The 19407-nt window shown below is 36.4% G+C and overlaps 2 protein-coding genes across 2 annotated transcripts; both read left to right on the forward strand.

Annotated features, from left to right (window-relative positions):
- The first annotated feature begins 991 nt into the window (after positions 1 to 991).
- LOC130425912 (sterile alpha motif domain-containing protein 9-like) lies at positions 992 to 5687 on the forward strand. The gene is made up of 2 exons (XM_056752350.1): positions 992 to 1061; positions 1369 to 5687. The coding sequence occupies exon 2, from the start codon at positions 1571 to 1573 to the stop codon at positions 4856 to 4858; it is 3288 nt and encodes a 1095-aa protein (XP_056608328.1). The 5' UTR covers positions 992 to 1061; positions 1369 to 1570; the 3' UTR covers positions 4859 to 5687.
- Positions 5688 to 9663: 3976 nt separating this feature from the next.
- LOC130425906 (sterile alpha motif domain-containing protein 9-like) lies at positions 9664 to 18117 on the forward strand. The gene is made up of 3 exons (XM_056752341.1): positions 9664 to 9781; positions 10118 to 10186; positions 12745 to 18117. Exons 2-3 carry the CDS (start codon positions 10172 to 10174, stop codon positions 17161 to 17163), a joined length of 4434 nt encoding a protein of 1477 aa, XP_056608319.1. The 5' UTR covers positions 9664 to 9781; positions 10118 to 10171; the 3' UTR covers positions 17164 to 18117.
- Positions 18118 to 19407: the final 1290 nt, after the last annotated feature.

A 19407-nucleotide genomic window follows, 5' to 3' on the forward strand; every position in this document is an offset into this window, starting at 1 on the left:
TATCTGAATTAGTTTGATGATTCTCACCATTGTTGAGGTTTGTATGATGAGTGTTGGTGTGTGTGTCTAAGTGTGTCAAGACAATTGTCTGTTAATTTATCAAAGTATCTTTGCTTTTGTGAACCAGGACATTCGATTCAGTTATAAAACATCAACTTCCACATTATTAAGTGTCACTTCTCATCATTATCAAAGCTTGATAGACATCACTAAAACATAGCTTAAAAGCATCTTTTCTTTTCTTATTAATGCACGAGTGTTCTTATTAAAACAAGAGACAATGAACCAGCCCGAGACAAGAGACAAGAGACAAGAGACAAGAGACAAGAGACAATGAACCAGCCCGAGACAAGAGACAATGAACCAGCCCGAGACAAGACAAGAGACAAGAGACAAGAGCCAAGAGACAATGAACCAGCCCGAGACAACAAGAGACAACAAGAGACAACAAGAGACAACAAGAGACAACAAGGTCAAAATAAAGGGAACCAAACCAAGAGGGGACAGGTGCAGGGGATAAACTAATTAACAATAACTAGGAAACAGGAGGGAAGGAACAATGACAAGACCCGAGAGAGAGTATGGCAACCAATAGGTGTCAAAATAGTGTCTCTCCAATATAAAACAAGGGATCCTGTCTGATTCCACCTCAAGACCAAGAAATACCTGACATGGCGGAATCATGACACTATTGTAAACACTTAAAGAGAAAATATAATTAATTTAACCAAAGTAAGGGATCAAGAGCCCAACTAAAGCAAACACTGATCACAATAATGCTGGTTGTTGAAATGTATAGATTTTGATAAATATAATTTGAGAGAGACTAATACTATTGCTGATAACAAATCTTTTAAGTGCAAACTATTCTGTAAATGTCATTTCCTTTTTAAATCATTATCATTTTATCTGTATATACATAAAATGAGAAATGGTATATCATTGCTTAACATTCTGTAAATTATTTTGTGTGAATCTGCCCAGGCAGCTACATGAAATGAAGGTTTTCTACAATAAAGAACACATGAATGATGTCGCTTGAAGCAGTTGGTCAAGGAGAGGTGATGATTAATGTTTCATGAGAGTACACCAGGTTTCTATACTGTGTTTTATTCTATTCTAATTTATTAGATAATTAGGTCTTATACTTTAAAATTTGACAATATATTTTTGATTCCATATGGAATCTTATCAATTTGAATCCATTGCACCAACTTTAATAAGCCAATGAAAAATCTAAAATATCAACCGAAGATCCAGATAAAATAACCACTATCAACATCAACACAGAGTTTTTTATAACTAAAGGTATTCCTTCATTTTGAAAAAATGTTGTAAACTACTCTATTTGTTTTTGATTTTATTTAGTATAATGAAGATGACCAGTCTGTTTCATCAGAACATCCAGTGGACATCAAGGACCGGAATGAAGACCATTGAAGAGAGAGTTGTCTCTTCTAGACGAAGTTGCTGAAACGTTACATAATAAATACAGTAATGGACCTGGTGTTCACACAAACAATTTGTTGATAGCACAATTCATTCTGGACAGTTATCAATTGAAAAAAAAATGTCTACTCAGTATTGTAGTTTGAAGCCGTACCCTTTCAAAAGACGTGATGCTGCACACAGATACCAGGAAAATATTGTTCTTGATGTAACTGAAAGTGGTACCATAGACTACATGCAACCCTGCCATGAATTCAAAGCATTCACCAACACATCAGAAGAGAATGAAATGACAAAATACACTTTTGAAGTCATCAGATTTGGAGCAGCTTGTATGAACAGCCGCACCAATGGCACCATTCATTTTGGAGTGGAGAATGATGGAAGAATTCTAGGTGTCAGTGTCCAGAACAGAGATAGTTTTGCTACACAACAGTCACATGCAATTGAGAAGCATTTTCAGAAAGAGAAACATTTTCACTTTGTAAAAATAGCAAGGAGGTGTATTATGCCTCCTCGATTTGTTGAAGTTCTCAAAGCTGACATGACATCCACCGGAAGATATGTCATTGAGGTGGACATAGAGCCGTCCTCCAGAGTCTGTAAAGAACTTCATTTTCACACGCTCAACTTAGAAAAACATCCCAAACGTGCAGGACTGAAGAGAAAAAAATATAAAAAGTCTTTTTTTATAAGAGACAGCAGCAATATCTATGATCTGATTAAGTCTGAAGAGTATACTAAATATATTGCTGACATGTCAAAGTTGTCTCAGTTGAGGAAGGAGGCAGAAGAAAATCATCTCTCTGATGTCAAAAACAATATCCAAGGATTAAAACTATGTGAGATGTTAACAGGAGGGACTCAATCTTTAGACAGATCACACTTCACATGGTATGTTGTGGTAACTAACAAATCTCATCCTGATCAGCTTGAAAACCTGAAGTTTCTGACTTACATGAAACTGATGGCTGTTCTAGATTTTGATCCAGAATCTGCTATGAATGGACTGACTACACTATTTAAAGACACAGGAATAAATAACCATTTGCCAGCTGAATATGAAATTACACAAACTTTTCAAGAGACTGCAGACAAGTTTAAACTGACCAGGAACACAAGTTGGGTTTTCTGTAATGGAGGGTTTAAGGCAGAAAACCCCTCAAATGTTCAGAAGTGGTCGACTGAGAAAGGATCGTCTGTGCGACATCCTGTTTATTTCCTGTGCCAAAAAGACGTCATGCCCACCAAAAAATTTCTTGTCATATTCTTGCTGTTAAATCAAGTGACTGATGGAAATGACCCTATGCTGGAGACATTCAATATGTTTTCTCAGGAGCTACATGGGGAAAAACAAATCTTATGTATCTGTGACAATGAAACAACATACAACCTCTGGAAGGATCTGATAATAAGGCGTTATGGAGTTGACATCTCAAAAAGATGCATTTCTGAGTTGAGTTTTGCTGAGATCAATGGAACTGTGCTCAGTCTCTGGTCAGAGAATCGTAAGTCACACCGGTTTCTGCCCGGTGTTGGTGGCAGTAAGGTTGTGTTATCAAAGAAAAAGGAGGACACATTAGATCTGCTGAGTATTCTCTGTGTTAACCAATGTGATGGAGGAAATGAGGACAAACAACAACATGAAGAAAGTTTTTACAGAGGAGGGAAAGTGTCGTGGTGGAACTTCTTCTTCTCTGAACAGGCGGGATCAGTGCCATTCATCAAACTGGACAAGTTTGAGTACATTATTGATGGCATCATTCCAGACCTGCTCAACATGAAGAGATCTTGTGTGTTCTTCAACATCTTTCATCTTCCAGGGTGTGGTGGAACAACATTAGCTATGCATGTTCTCTGGACGCTCAAGAATAAATATCGTTGTGCAGTAATGAAATACAAACCACATGATTTCACCGATGTAGCCCAACAGGTAGTGAAGTTACTAACATATGAGGCAAAAGACCAACAAACCAGACTCCCTGTTTTACTGATGGTTGAAGATTTTGAGAAGATTTCTGATGTTGAAACACTTCAGAAGAAAATTGAGGACGAATATCAGAAAGAAAACATTTCTTCAAAATCTCCACAAGTCATTCTTCTCAATTGTATGACAGTTGAGTCCCGTGAACAGGCAGAAGAAAATGACAACTCGGTTTACCTTGGAAACAATTTATTTGAGAAAGAACATAAACTCTTTGATGAAAAGTTGAAAGAGCTCAAGAGAATCTACACAAACACAGACACATTTCATGGGTTCATGTATCTACAGACTAACGGTTCATCTGAGTATCTTAAACGTGTGGTAGAAAATACTCTGAACGGCTTCAACTTTCAAGACGAACACGCTCAATTGTTTGCTGTTCTTGTTCTTCTGAGTGTTTACTGCAGGAATGCTCTACTGTCAGTCAGTGCATGTGAAGAGTTTCTCCATCTGCCCATAACAGAAGACTGTCGATCCTGCAAAGCTGAAGATGGATTCAAGGAGTTTTCCGCTCTTTTGACCAGATGCACAGCACCTTCTAACTTTGTCTTTGAGGGTATGAGGGTGATCAATTCATGTGTAGCCCAACACTGTTTGAATGAACTTGCAGTTACTCATGGAGTGAAGAAGGACGATATCATGAACACACTGCTCACAACATTCTTAGGTTATGATTTGTTTCTGGGGAAACAGAAACTAATGCAGGATGTCCACAGCATGTTAGTGAAGAGCCGACATTCAACCAAGAGTGAGAGCACTTTTTCACCTCTGATCCATGATATAATGAAGGAGACACCAGGAAGAGAAGAGAACATTTTACTTAATGCTACAAAGGTCTACAAAAAGGATGCAGTAATATTACAGCTCTTGGCCAGGTATTATTACTTAAAGAAAAGAGAAGAAGACTTCAACGATGAATATGAATGGTCTTTAGCCTTCGCCCATTCAAAGGACAATTCATGTGACACAGTGGCACGTGTTCTTAAGGGTGAGCTCTGGTATAAGTTTCAACAAGACAGAGATGATCCCATAAAGCCAGACAGTCTTGAGATGTATCTTACATTGGCTGAATCTGCAACAAACGCCTGCAGGGAATCACAACAAACGACACAGAAAGAGGACAAGATTCAATTTCAGAGACCAAATTATCATGACACCTTCAACACAGCTGAGCTTCTTTGTGAACATGAAGTGGCAGTTAAAGTCATAGAAATACTTCAAAAGACCCCACCGTTTACATCAGATGATCGACTTCTCGGTCAAGTCTTGTCAGGGAAAATCAAGATGGAAGATTTGACCTGTAAACAACCTAAACTGAAGGAATATTCTGATGTGTTGAGTAAACATATGCACTATATTCTTGACCTCGAGCCATTTGTCCATTTAGATAAGAAATCTTTGATGAAATTAACAGAAGTGAGCTAGTTAAACATATTCACCTGAATGACATGATAAAAGAGAAGAAGACACTGCAAGATGTAGAGAGGAACAAGACTGATTCCCTCTACAGAAAGAGATCTTAATCAACTTTAAAAAGGTCAAACAGCTGTATAAATTTATGTCAGAGAAAGACGTCCAGGACACCATCAGGCTTAGTGCTTGATGGTGTCGAGGAGACCATCCACTAAATGTGAAGTACATCAGGTCCCACCAGAGCCTTATACTGAGAACTTTGGTGTTACAAAATTTTTTTTACTCAAATGAGTGAAAGTCTGTTGGAAGTCATACTTTTTTTCAGGGAAGAGAGAGCTTCAAAAGGCTTGATACCTAAGCTAGTTAAAACCAGATCAGAACATCTCCACTGAGTGGGACAATGAGAAATATGGAAGCAAGTGAGAGACACGGGTAAACTTTACAGAGCTTCTGGTCAAATGCACAACTACTATATTTTGGTTGAAGATTCAAAGATTATTATTTGTCCAATGTTCCAGTGCCAGTTACCCAAAGAATTTTCATCTGATTCTCCATGAAGGGACCAGTTGCACTTGACAATGACTTTGAAACATAAGGTCCTTTCCAAAAGTTGGATCTTACAGATCTTACTGACGTAATTAAAATGCTTTTTCCAACCATTCATTGTAATTCAAAGAAGTGAAATTATTACTCATAAAACTGTTTTCTAAAAAGTTCTGTTGTTGTAATGAACAATGATTTACCTTTATTTATAAACAATGATCCGTTTTTTTTTTGTTCTTGGTTATTTAATTCTTTTTAAAGTTCTTTTTTTTATACATGCAGGAGAAATGGCTGACTGTATTTTCATATTTAGCCTGTGTGATTACAGATATATACAGTATATATATATATATATATATTATTCAAACTTGAATTTATCACAAAATGTTTACAATCATTTCTATGTCTAATGTTGATTTGTACTTTTCACAAATAGAGAACAGAATATGTTTTATTTCAACAAATGGTTGAAAAGAAAGTGCTATACTTCAGTAAAGTTAGTGTGTGATTGTTTTATGAAGTTTTTCCATTTACATTTTCTAGTTAGTTGGTCTTGTATGCTGATGTGATGATAATGCTGAATTTATATTTCCTCATTTGTTCAATCAAATTTTAATTGTAACAGAGCTGAATTATGAATTGATCACTGCTATTAACATTATAGTTGAGTAAAACTTACCTGAATCACGTCTCATCAGGGTTACATGTAAACATTATGTTATGATAGCTTAATAATAGTTCTTAAAATAAAATATTAAGTAGTTCTTTCCAAACCACAAACAAAGGGGTTGGGATGCTCATTACTTATGAATATTCCTATTCACAGAATGTGCCATAAGATTTTATTTTTGGTACTGGTCGGTTACCGTTTTTTATGTAAGGAATAGCTTTTTTGTTACTGTTCTTTCAGGTCTTCATATGCCCAAAAGATTGTCAATAAAGTGATTTTCTTGCCACAAGATACAACAGATATTGTTCAATAAATAAACTTGTATGTGATTAATCAATAAACTAAATTACTAAAACATAGTCTTATTAAAAATGTCTTATCCTTCTCCAAAAATGTTATCAGTTTATATTGGTTGGAAAACCTGACAACAGAGTTGACTGACTTGCTAAAGACAAGTTTAAATCCACACAAGCACAATATTCCCAAACTGACAGTAAAAACAACATCAGGACTGAAACCCTTTAAATAACATAACTGACCTAAAAGCTATTAACAAATATTTATACGATCAACTACCTTCAATGGTAATGAGATAGACTGTGGTTCTCCGTTCAATAGTAACATAATTATTTCTTGAAGAGACATTAACAGGTTTTTAGATACTCTTGATCTTAAATTATAGGATGCAGTTTAGTAACACCTTGCATAGCAAAATCCTGTGATCTTAAAATATTATACACATGTGATGTAGTCTGCATAGTACTTGAGGATACCAGCTCATCAACTTCATGGATATGTACCAAATATAGACCTCAAAATAAAAGTAAAAATTCACACCACACACTTGCTAATTATATGCTATAGCCTGAGTGTCATAAAATAGACATTCTTAAAAAACTTTGCTCTTGTCATTTTTCGCATTATTGCTTACGTTGTATGAATTGCTTCAAGTACAAAACACAAAAGATTATTGTGCTCAAACATTTTGTCATGAAGTCCCGCAGCAAACACATCTTCCTCTCACTCCTCTTCTTATTTCGACTCTAAAATTTGCCTCCGATGTTTTCCAAACCTAGAAAATTCTTCATAAGGCTTTTATATTGTGCACCTGTAAGAGAGTCTGAATCGTGACCAGACGGTTGCGGGTTCGATGCTCAGGGCCAGCAGGTAATGACGCACTGCTCTGGTTGTACGTGTGTTCGTGAGTTGCAGAGGTCACCTTAGCTGATAATAGCTCATTCTCAATGGAAAGGTCCAGTGGAGGATAATCAAGAACTGTACAGTGGTGCAGAAAGAAGAAGCCAATGGCTGTGGTTGTGGCAGATGGACAAAGCATGGGCTGCCAGATGACCTTGTAACAATGTAACGCACACCAAGGTCTGATCAACATAAGATATTAAAAGGAAATGTGATCAAGTTTCATGAACATCATCAAATGAAATGGAAGAAAGAGAGACTCCTTCACACAACATTCATAACAAGCAATGGACTGGTGCATTTTAATATTAAATGATAGTGTCTGGGTTTAAGAGGTAATTGTTCAAAGAAAAGAGGTTACTGTGTTACCTGCTCGGTCCTGGATGGGGCAAATTCAGCCCCTCTCTGATGTTAACACGTGAGTTTCCCTCTTGAATCATCCTCTCATCATTTCACCCGGTTCAACTGCTTAAAGTTGACATGTTCTTCTTTTAGATAGAAGTGTTTCTTTGTCTTAAAGTCACTTGATTATGTGTAAAGTCAAGAAGTTTCGGTCTAGATGGTATCATACGGTTTAATGGTCATGAGTGTTGCTTTGGAATATGACTTTTCTTGTTCGATGCAGTTCTGAGCTCATCAATAGTGTCTGATTCGTTCAGTTCCTGCACTAACAAACTTTCTTTTTGTTCACTGGAATGTAAACCCAACTGATCAATCTCCAGGTTTAGTTCACAAACACACACACATCATATTTGAGGGGTTGTGTTGTTGAATACAGCAATCTGAGTTAAAAGGTAGATGTCTCTCAGATGAAGACACATCCCAAACCTGCGGCGTGAGCCATCATTATTGGCAACAGTCTTTATCATAATCCTCCTTTTTAAACTCAGCGTTTGAAGAGCAATTTCATTTTTACATGAAAACACACTCTTGTACATTAATAATACTTTTAAAAGGTCATGGGCAGATACGTTTTTTCGGTGAGGTATCAAGGCCATTTCAGACGTATTTAATGTTGTTTATAGTTTGTTATCTTCTCACTTATTTAGATGAATAAATTAAAAGATAATATTTTACGTCTTACATGTTCCTTTTATCTGAACTCAACATATAAGACCACAAAACATGAATAACATCTATTTGAACTGTTTTTAAATGGTGTTTTTGTAACTCACACAACTTTAAATATATATTTATTCAATGCTAGTTTTTTTAGGCTTGTTCTGAAGATGAGTTATTTTAGTAGACATCAAACTGTATGTTTCTGCTGCACTCTAGTGGAGGCATTATGTAGATGCACTTCTTTTTTTTTTACCATACTAAAGAGGAAAAATCAGGACTCTCTCACACACACAGAGTGATGAGTGTATTACATATCTGGATAAAGTATTTTGTCATGTTATTGACATGTTTACAATATACTCCTCGGTATAAACTTGTTTTGTGTACTTGTTCAGGATTTGTAGTTAGATATTTTAAATTTTGTTATAATATTCTTATTTAATCTCCAAAAGGAAAGAAAGAAAAGAGAAAAGTAAAGTGTCAGTTCCACTGAACAGAAGCCCACTTTCTCTTTATCCTCATACGTTGTTTGCATCCGGAGTTTTTAACTCCGATTATTGTTCCACACATATAAAGGAGTTTTTGACCAATTACTCTCTCAGGATATGACTATTTCTCCTTCTTACACTAACAAATATTATTTTTGCTGACTGGACTTAAATTCTTAAATACAGTAAGTGTTTGTCAATGCAAATTTACATTTACAATTTGTCAAGATCGAACACATGTCCATGATTTTGACAAATAAATATTCTGCTATGTGAGTTGGAAACATTTGGTAACCTTTCAGCTTCCCTTTTTCATTGAAACGCAACTTGTGCTCTTTCTCACACTCCCCCTTCCTGGTTCAAAAAGACAAGCCTGAACTCCGTACAGATTTCTCTTTTCATCTGTATAGCTAAAAGATGAGGTATGATTATTAGAATTATTAGAATAATCATAAACATGACAACACTGCTGAAATTTGTCAAGACCCCATACCTGTGCATGATGTTGACTAAATACCTTGCTATGTATGTAATGCTGGACAACATCTGGCAACCATACAGTTTCCTGTTTTTGTAGAAACTCAACTTGTTCTCTTGCTTACACGCCCCCTGAAGAAGACAAATCCGAACTCTGAACAGTTTTTTCTTTCAACTGTATAGCTTAAAAAATGGCATGTAATTATTATAATTCCATAATAAACATGACAGCATTGCTGAACATTGTCAAGACCCCAAACCTGGGCATAATGTTGATCAGTAAAATCCTGCTATGTGTGTGATGCTGGACATCATCTGGCAACCATACAGTTTCATTTTTTCATGGGAAACGAAACTTGTGATTTTTCTTACGCGCCTCCTTCCTGGTATAAGAAGACAAATCTGAACTCAAAACAATCTGAAGCATTCACAGCAGATTTAACCACAGCAAGGAAGCATCAGCTATTATCAATCCAGCGCAGAATAAGGGTCACAAAGGTAAGATAAGATGGCTCATAAAATCTGCTCTACTGAAAACAAGTGATTTTTCAGTATAGATACCTATGTAAATTGATACTAAAGCCCATGGGTTTATATGTTTTGTGGTAGGTACAGTTATATGGATTCTATTTTTTATCTTATTTTTTTATTTTGTAAGCTTAATTCATACCTTTTGTTTTAAAAAACGACATACTCTCTGCAAGCACATGAACTATAAACATCGCTTTGTTTAACAAAACAAGTTGTAAAGTCAAGTTGAATTTTCACTGTAAATAGGGCTACTTTTACAGTAAATAATTCTCTATTGTTTTGTTCATGTTTTATGAATCTCAGGCAGCTAAAGGAACGTACTCTCCTGTCAGAAAACTCACAGACAACACATGAATTATGTCTCTTGCTGCGGTAAGTGGAGCAGAGAGATGCATGAGAATGTTACAACACTATAGATATAAAAACTAGATTCCACATATGTTTCAATGGGCTGCTATTCATAAGTCGTCCGCCATACTGGAACGTTGCGAGCCGGTCCGTTATCACACAAAGAGCAAGATGACTGTGTATGATTATGAAAACATATTTCTTGTCGTGTAAACTCATTATATCTGCTACACAAACACGTGACAACAACGAAAGCTTAAGTGCCTGAAGTGCTTGAATATGGCATCTAGTTATCTATATCTATGCAACACACTTGGTTTTCATTTGGGTTAATATTTGTATCTGCGTGCACACCTCTTATGACCCTTCAATGAGAAGGTTAGAAGGTTTTCCTAGTTTTGGTTGCCATGATAACAGTTATAAACAAACACTGCAGTAACTGACGAGAGACGGGTGACGTCAGAGCCTTTGAAAGAGAGAGTTGCGACATACCTTGATGTCACCGCCACTCGCACACTAAAATGGATGGGCCACTAAAGAACCCTCATGACACGAGATACTTCCGCATTCCATTCTTCCGACGGACGTCTATGGAAGTGTCGCAACTCTCTCTTTCAACGGCTCTGGTTCCAGCCTGTTTAAATGGGTTTAAACTATGAGGCGCGGAAGTTGACAAAAGTGAAGCGAATGCCGAGAGAGGGGTTGAGTGTGCGCGAGATGGGTTGAATGTGCGCGAGAGGGTGCGAGTGTGCGCGAGAGGGTGCGAATACGCGCGAGAGGGTGCATACCATAAACGTGCGCAAGAGGGAGTCGAGAGTAAATTATTCTGAAAAAGTAATTAATTACTAGTTACTCATTACATATTCAATAGTGTAATTAGATTGCTGTCCAAATTACTCTGTCCAAAAAGTATTTAGTTACTCATTCTTAATTACTTTCTATATCCTACATCGACCTTGATTAGTTAAGTGATTCAAGGATAGACATGAAAAGGCTTATTTAATTCATTCAAATAAATAATATTATTAACTGACCAAAGTATTACAAATATGAGCACAGATTTTAAAGTAAGACTTTGAATTTTGAAGTCAATTACACCATTGCACACGCATATATTTCACAATGTATTTAGTTTAATTACATCAAGTAACTGTAATTAAATTGCAGAAAACATATGAGTAATCCCTTACTTTACTTTTCAAGGGGAAAGTAATTAAATTACAGTAACTAATTACTTAGTAACTAGTTACACCCAACACTGTATACGACAGTGTTCCTCCATTAACCTATGCCACTGATCCATGCTGTTCAAATTTCTGGAGCGCATACTTTCATCATATATTGTCACACAAGTGTTTAGTTCTGTAAAATATCTTTGAACATCATTGCACTGACAACAAGTGCACTGTAAAAGAATAGAAATAGAATTATAAAACGTGTCTTAAACATATTTAGAATTGCAGGATACCTCCGTTGACCAATACCGTATGAGTTAGAATGGGAATTGGTCAACGGAGGTATCCTGCAATTCTAAATATGTTTACATGTTTTGATGTAATTAAACTAAATACATTGTGAAATATATGCGTGTGCAATGGTGTTATTGACTTCAAAATTCAAAGTCTTACTTTAAAATCTGTGCTCATATTTGTAATACTTTGGTCAGTTAATAATATTATTTATTTGAATGAATTAAATAAGCCGTTTCATGTCTATCCTTGAATCACTTAACTAATCAAGGTTGATGTAGGATATAGAAAGTAATTAGTAATGAGTAACTAAATACTTTTTGGACAGAGTAATTTGGACAGCAATCTAATTACACTATTGAATATGTAATGTGTAACTAGTAATTAATTACTTTTTCAGAATAATTTACTCTCGACTCCCTCTTGCGCACGTTTATGGTATGCACCCTCTCGCGCACATTCAACCGCTCTCGCGCACATTCAACCCCTCTCTCGGCATTCGCTTCACTTTTGTCAACTTCCGCGCCTCATATTAAACGGGACAGTACGCGGAAATGACTGTGTTTGCAGTACGATTCGCTTAATATCAACAAATTTAGTGCCATGACTACTATGAGTACATTATTAGTAATATTTGTTTAACAAGTGTTAAGAAAAGGAGAATGAATCAATCTTTTGTGTTTCATTATATAAGTAAGAATTTGTAGAATACATTATACATTACACTCAAACACATTACAGTCCTGAAGTTAAATTCAGAAAAAATCTTCTTTTCTTTTGTTCTTAGATGAACTTTAGTGACAGGAGTCACAGCAACCATTTAACTTTGTATTTAACTCGTAGAAGTCTGTTCTTATGAAGATGCTCAACAAATGTGCGGTGTGCACACTTTTATGTTTTATGTAAAAAGATTTTTAATTCCAAAGTTGTAGACTTTTGTACATTTCAACCAAATTCTGCTGTCAAGAAAAAAATAAACCTTCATACAAACAAAAGACCAGATGAATTACACTATAAACATAATCAACGTAATATCAACAAAAACGTTAATTTTTATGCTACATTTATACAACAATACAGCTTGTCTATTTGTCTTTGTTTCTCTTTATTTAGAATAATGAAGATGAGCCGTCTGTTTCATCTGAACTTCCAGCAGACGTCCAGAACTGGAATAAAGACCACGTGAGAGAGTGGATGCTCCAGATAAAAGTAGACAAAGAAGATGTTGATATTTTGTATAATGCAAAAATCAATGGAGCTGGTCTTCTCCTATTGGAGAAATCTGATCTCACAGAACTTGACCTTTCATGGAATTCAAAAAAGCTGATAATTCCAAATAGAGATAAATTGAAACAAAATGTGTTGACTCCGTCTTGTAGCTTGAAGCCGTACCCTTTCAAAAGATTTAATGCTGCTCACAGATACCAAGAAAACAGCATTCTCGATGCAACTGAAACGGGCAGAAAAGACTGTATACAACCGTGCCATGAATTCAAAGCATTCACCAACACATCAGAAGAGAATAAAATGACAAAATACAGATATGAAGTCATTAGATTTGGAGCAGCTTGTATGAACAGCCACACAAATGGCACCATTCATTTTGGAGTGGAAGATGATGGAAAAATTCTGGGTGTCAGTGTCCAGAAAAAAGACAGTTTTACAACACAGCAGTCACATGCAATTGAGAAACATTTTCAGGAACAGTTTGTTGAAATAGCAAAAAGGTGTATTATGCCTCCTCGCTTTGTTGAAGTTCTCAAAGCTGACATGACATCCACAGGAAAATATGTCATTGAGGTGGACATAGAACCATCCTTCATAGTGTGTGAAAACCGTTATTTTCACACACTTAACTTAGAAAAAAATGAAACAAATATTCAAGAAACCACAAGTGCAGGAAACAATCATGACGGCAAGTCTTTTTTTATAAGAAAAGACAACAGCAGCAAAAATCTTCTTACACCTGATTCCTCCAAGATATATAAAAAGTATATTGCTGACATGTCAAAGTTTTCCCAATTAAGGAAGGATGAAGAAGAAAAGCACCTAACTGAAGTCAAAAACAGCATTCAGGGATCAAAACTCTGTGAGATGTTAACAGGAGGGACTCAATCTTTGGACAAGTCACACTTCACATGGTATGTTGTGGTAGCTAACAAATCCCATCCTGATCAGCTTGACAATCTGAATTTCCTCACTTACATGGATCTGATGGCTGTTCTAGATTTTGATCCAGAATCCACTGAGAATGGATTAAATACACTATTTAAAGACAGGAAAACAAACAGTCATTTGTCATCTGAATATAAGATTACACAAGCAGTTGAAGACATCATAGACAAGTTAAAGCTGTACAGAAACACAAGCTGGGTTTTCTGCAATGGAGGCTTTAATGATGAAGATCCATCAGATTCTCAGAAGTGGTTGACTGAGAAAGGATCTTCGGTTCGAGATGTTGTTTCGTTCCTGTGCCGGAGAGATGTGCTGCCCAACAAGAAATTTCTCATCGTGTTCTTGTTGTTAAATCAAGTGACTGATGGAAATGACCCTATGCTGGAGACCTTCAGTATGTTTTTACAAGAGCTAAAGGGAACAAATCAAATCTTATGTATCTGTGACAATGAAACGACATACACCTACTGGAGGGATCTGATTATGGGCCGTTATTCAGTTGATATCTCAAATAGATGCATTTCTGAGTTGAGTTTTACTGAGATCAATGGAACTGTGCTCAGTCTCTGGTCAGAGAATCGTAAGTCAGACCGGTTTCTGCCCGGTGTTGGTGGCAGTAAGGTTGTGTTATCAAAGAAAACTGAGGACACATTAGATCTGCTGAGTATTCTCTGTGTAAACCAATGTGATGGAGGAAATGAGGACAAACAACAACATGAAGAAAGGTTTTACAGAGGAGGGAAGGTGTCATGGTGGAACTTCTACTTCTGTGAACAGGCGGGAACGGTGCCATTCATCAAACGGGACAAGTTTGAGTACATTATTGATGGCATCATTCCAGACCTGCTCAAAAGGAGGAGATCTTGTGTGTTCTTCAACATCTTTCATCTTCCAGGGTGTGGTGGAACAACACTGGCCATGCATGTTCTCTGGACGCTCAAGAATAAATATCGTTGTGCAGTACTGGAGGACAGAACAGATGATTTTACCGAAGTAGCCAAACAGGTAGTGGAGTTACTGACATATGAGGCAAAAGAGCAACAAATCAGACTCCCCGTTTTGCTCATGATTGATGATTTGGAAGACATCTGCGATGTTAAAAAACTTCAGCTGCAAATTGAGGAGGAATGTATAAAACAAAACATTTTTTCCAAGTCTCCACAAGTCATTCTTGTTAACTGCATGAGAGCCGAGTCCCGTGAACAGGCTGAAGAAAATGACGACTCGGTTTTCCTTGGAAACAATTTATCTGATAAGGAACAGGAACAGTTCAAGGAAAAGCAGAAGGACTTTAAGAAATCCAAAACAAACATTGACACGTTTTATGGATTCATGATTCTAAAATCAAATTTTTCACTTGAGTACATCCAGGGTGTTGTGAAAAATACTCTGAAAGGCTTCAACTTTCAAAACAAACACGCACAATTGTTTGCTGTTCTTGTCCTTCTGAATGTCTACTGTAAGAATGCAGTGCTGTCAGTCAGTGCATGTGAAGAGTTTCTCCATTTACAAACAACAGAAGACTGTCGATCCTGCAGGGTTGAAGACAGATTTGAGAAGTTTTCCACACTTTTGACCAGATGCACAGGGTATGCAGAGGGTGTGAGGGTGATTCATTCAAGTATAGCTCAACACTCTTTAATTGAACTTACAGCTTCTCATGGAGTGACAAAGGCAGACATCACTAACATCCTGCTAACAACAGATTTCTTTCACTACTTGTATCTGGGCAAACAAAAGTCAATGTATGATGTCCGCAGCATGTTGGTGAAGAGGCAACATTCAACCAAGGGCCGTTTTTCACCTCTCATCCAAGATATAATGAAGGAGACCCCAGGGATGGAGGAGACCATTTTACTCAATGCTGCAAAGTTCTACAGAAAGGATGCAATAATATTCCAGCTGTTGGCCAGGTACTATTACTTAAAAAATGAAAAAGATTTCCAAATGGCTAATAGTTGGGCAAAGAAGGCAAAAGACCTTTCAAAGGACAACTCATACATATGTGACACAGTGGCACAGGTACTAAAGGGTGAGCTGAAGTATCAATTTCACCAAGACAGAGATGATCCCATAAAGCCAGACAGTCTTGAGATGTATCTCACAATGGCTGAATCTGCAACAAAGGCCTGCAAGGAAACACAACGAATTGCACAGAAAGAAGCCGTGATTCGATTGCAAAGACAAAATGACCATAACACCTACAACACAGCTGGGTGTCTCAACGAACTTCAAGTTGCAGTTAAAGTCATAGAGATACTGCAAAAGACCCCACCTTTTAACTCAGACCATCAACTTCTTGGTGAAGTCCTGTCAGGACGAATAAAGATTGAGGATTTGATAACTAAACAACCTAAACTGAAGGAATATTCAGATGTGTTGCGGAAGCACTTGCACTACCTTCTTGAGGTGAAAGGACAAATGAAGCAGAATTTTGATTTTCTTGACAAATATTTTGTCAATTTAGCACCCTTCCTGGCAGAGAACGACAAACTGAAGGATCTGATGCATGACAGGGTGAACGAGTGTTTTCAACAATATATCCGCCTTTTTGGTGAAATGAACTGGACAGTGATGGTCAATGACAATCACTTAGATACCAGGATAAAAATTGAGAAGACGCGCCAATGCTTGGAAAGGAACAAGGCTGATTCCTATACAAGACTTCTGGAACATTTGTACAAAGAAGACTCTGGATCAACTCTTGAAGAGATCGTACAGCAGTATTATTTCCTTCTGCAGTCAGAAAAGGTACAATATGTTAAGGATGCTGTCAACTTTATCTACAGCAATGTCATTCTTGCCAACATCAACCCAGAATCTAAGTGCATCAGATCCTACCAGTACATTCACCAGTTACTCTCTATTCTAATTGAACAACGCACAGCCTTAGGCGAGAGCCTACCAACAAACTACATTGCACTTTCATTGTTATGGCAAGATCAGGGTCACCCTGAATTAACAACTTTTGTGTCACAAATAAGGAATATGTACACAAATGAGTGGAAGACTGTAGGTAATGGAAGAAGGGCAGTCATCCATTTTTTCCTGGGGAAAGAGACAGGATACAAAGGTTTGATTTCTCAGAGGGATGTTAACAGCTGGTTAAACCCAGGGCAAAACATCTCCACTGAGTGGGACAATGAGAAAACATGGAAGCAAGTGAGAGACACGGGTAAACTTTACAGAGCTTCTGGTAAAATACGCAACCACTGTATTTTGGTTGCTGATTCAAACATTGTTGTTTATCCAATGTTCCAGTGCCAGTTACCCAAAGAATTTGGCACCAGAGTGTCATTTTTTATTGGATTCTCCATGAAGGGACCAGTTGCACTTGATATTGACTTTGAGTCATAAGGTCCTTTCCAAACGTGAATTGAATAAAAATGCTTTATTCAACTATTCCCCGATCTCCAATTCATCACATATGAATGAAATTCAAAGATGTGAAATTAGAGCTCATAAACCTCTGTGAAGTTCTGTTGTTGCACTTCATTATCGTAGTGAACATTATTTGTACCAAACCTTTATCATAAAAATGAACTGTTGTTAATTTTCTTGTTTTACATCCTTTTTAAGGTTTATTTTTTGTTTTAAAGATTCATACAAGAGAACTGTATTTTCATATTTGGTCTTTGTGATAACTGATATATTAATGCAAAACACACATTTATGACAAACGATTACGATTTATTGTTGATTTGTACTTTGCACAAATGGAGTGAAAAAACAAATGTTTGAAAAGAAAGTGCTACACTTTAGAATAGTTGATGAAGTATATGTGATCTTGATATTCAATGTTTTCAATTATATTTTCTAGTTAGTTTGGTGTTGTATGCTGGGGTAGGGATAATGGTAAAGATATATTTCCTCATTTGTTTGATTAAATTGTTAATAACTTGACTGAATTATTAACTTGATCACTGCAATCAACATTATTTGGGTAAAACTTACCCAAATTATGTCTCAACGGGGTTGCATGTAAATATTCTGGTACATAAAACTCCTTTTCATTCTAAGTTAATTTTCTGGATAATTTGCACCACAATAGACAAAGTGTTTGGGTTTCTTGTGAATTATATAATTTGTTTTCTTATTCACAGAACATGCGATTACATTCCATGCTTTTTTTACCGTGTTTAGCAATATTTCTGTAAGGAATAGATGTTTTGTTAATTTTCTTTCAGGTCTTTATTTACCTTAACACATTGTAAATAAAGTGGTTTTATTGTTTTTGGTCAAAAGATGCAACACACATTGTTCAATAAGTAAATAACATGTGATTAATCTATAAACCTAATTATTAAAACATATTCTTGTCAAAAATGTCTTATGAAAAAAATTCTGCATCTGCTTATTGTTTGGTTATTTTGGCTAGAGAGTTGACCGACTTGCTCAAGGAATGTTTAAATCCACACAAGCAAAATATTCCCAGTAAAAATAACATCAGCACTGAAACGCTTTCAATAACACAACAGTATAACCGATCTAAAGCTGTCAACAAAATGTATACGATCAATTCCCTTTAATGTTTAGGAAATGACATGTGGGAGTTTAATAGCCTAATCATTATTTCATAAAGAGCCATTAACACGTTTTTTGATACTCTTGATCTTCAATTATTGTATTGAGTAACGTTACACACACGAGATAAAGTCCGCATGGTACCTGAGGATACCAGGGGCCTGTACCATGAAGCCGGTTTAGGTGGCTAGCCAGGTAAGTTTAGGATTACTTTGCGCCAACCCTGGGTTTTAGGTACCATGAAAGTAACTCAGCTTTAATCGGTGTTCATCGCCATGGTAACTTACGCTGCACGGCTAACCTGCTCCGGAGCAGGCTATGATCTAGATTAGAGATCTCACACCGAAAATTAACCAATCAGGGGAGAGCAAATTTACATATAAGTGAGGCAACTAACTCACAGTGGGTGTTACAATGGCTAGTTATTTTTAATAATGTTTAATAAAATAAAAATACTAACATAAAATGATGTAAATATTTATTACAAATACAAAATCAAAAAATGGTGACTAGGTAAAATCTTATTTTAGAGATGACATTTGCTGGCTTTCCCTTACACATGAAATTAAATGTATTTATACTGTTATTGTACTACATACAATATGTATTTCTTTGCATTGCATTTTTTACATTCTTGTCGGTGGTGCAGGACATCTAGGAACACTTCCAGTTTCACTGTGTTGGGTGAAACATTTATCTTCTTTGTCCACTAAAGAAACCTTCTATTATACATCTACAGTTAGATACAGACAAAACCATAAATTGGCAGGTGACATCACATATTTTTTAACACTGCTATTTTAATCTGTTTGTTATCACGTTACACTTACAATGAACCTAAATAATGTATCATACAGTAAACCTACATTTTTAAATGTTTAAGACGTTTTTAATACTTATAATGCCTACAACATTCCCTGCATCTGTGTTTTTGTCACTGCTTTAAGGAAGGTAAAGTATAACAGGGCTGTTTGATAGCCTGTTGGTGGGAGACGGGGGTCCCTATGCCAGAGGTTTTTGCTATCCTGACCGCAGAACCACTTCAACATGGCCCTCAATCAAACCAGAGTCAGGATT

This window comes from Triplophysa dalaica, chromosome 7 (genome assembly GCF_015846415.1).
Source record: "Triplophysa dalaica isolate WHDGS20190420 chromosome 7, ASM1584641v1, whole genome shotgun sequence".
In the NCBI taxonomy this organism is placed as follows: domain Eukaryota; kingdom Metazoa; phylum Chordata; class Actinopteri; order Cypriniformes; family Nemacheilidae; genus Triplophysa; species Triplophysa dalaica.

What these genes read in the sequence shown, in the direction of transcription:
- LOC130425912 (XM_056752350.1), top strand. Translation starts at nt 1,571, where the DNA reads ATGTCTACTCAGTATTGTAGTTTGAAGCCGTACCCTTTCAAAAGACGT.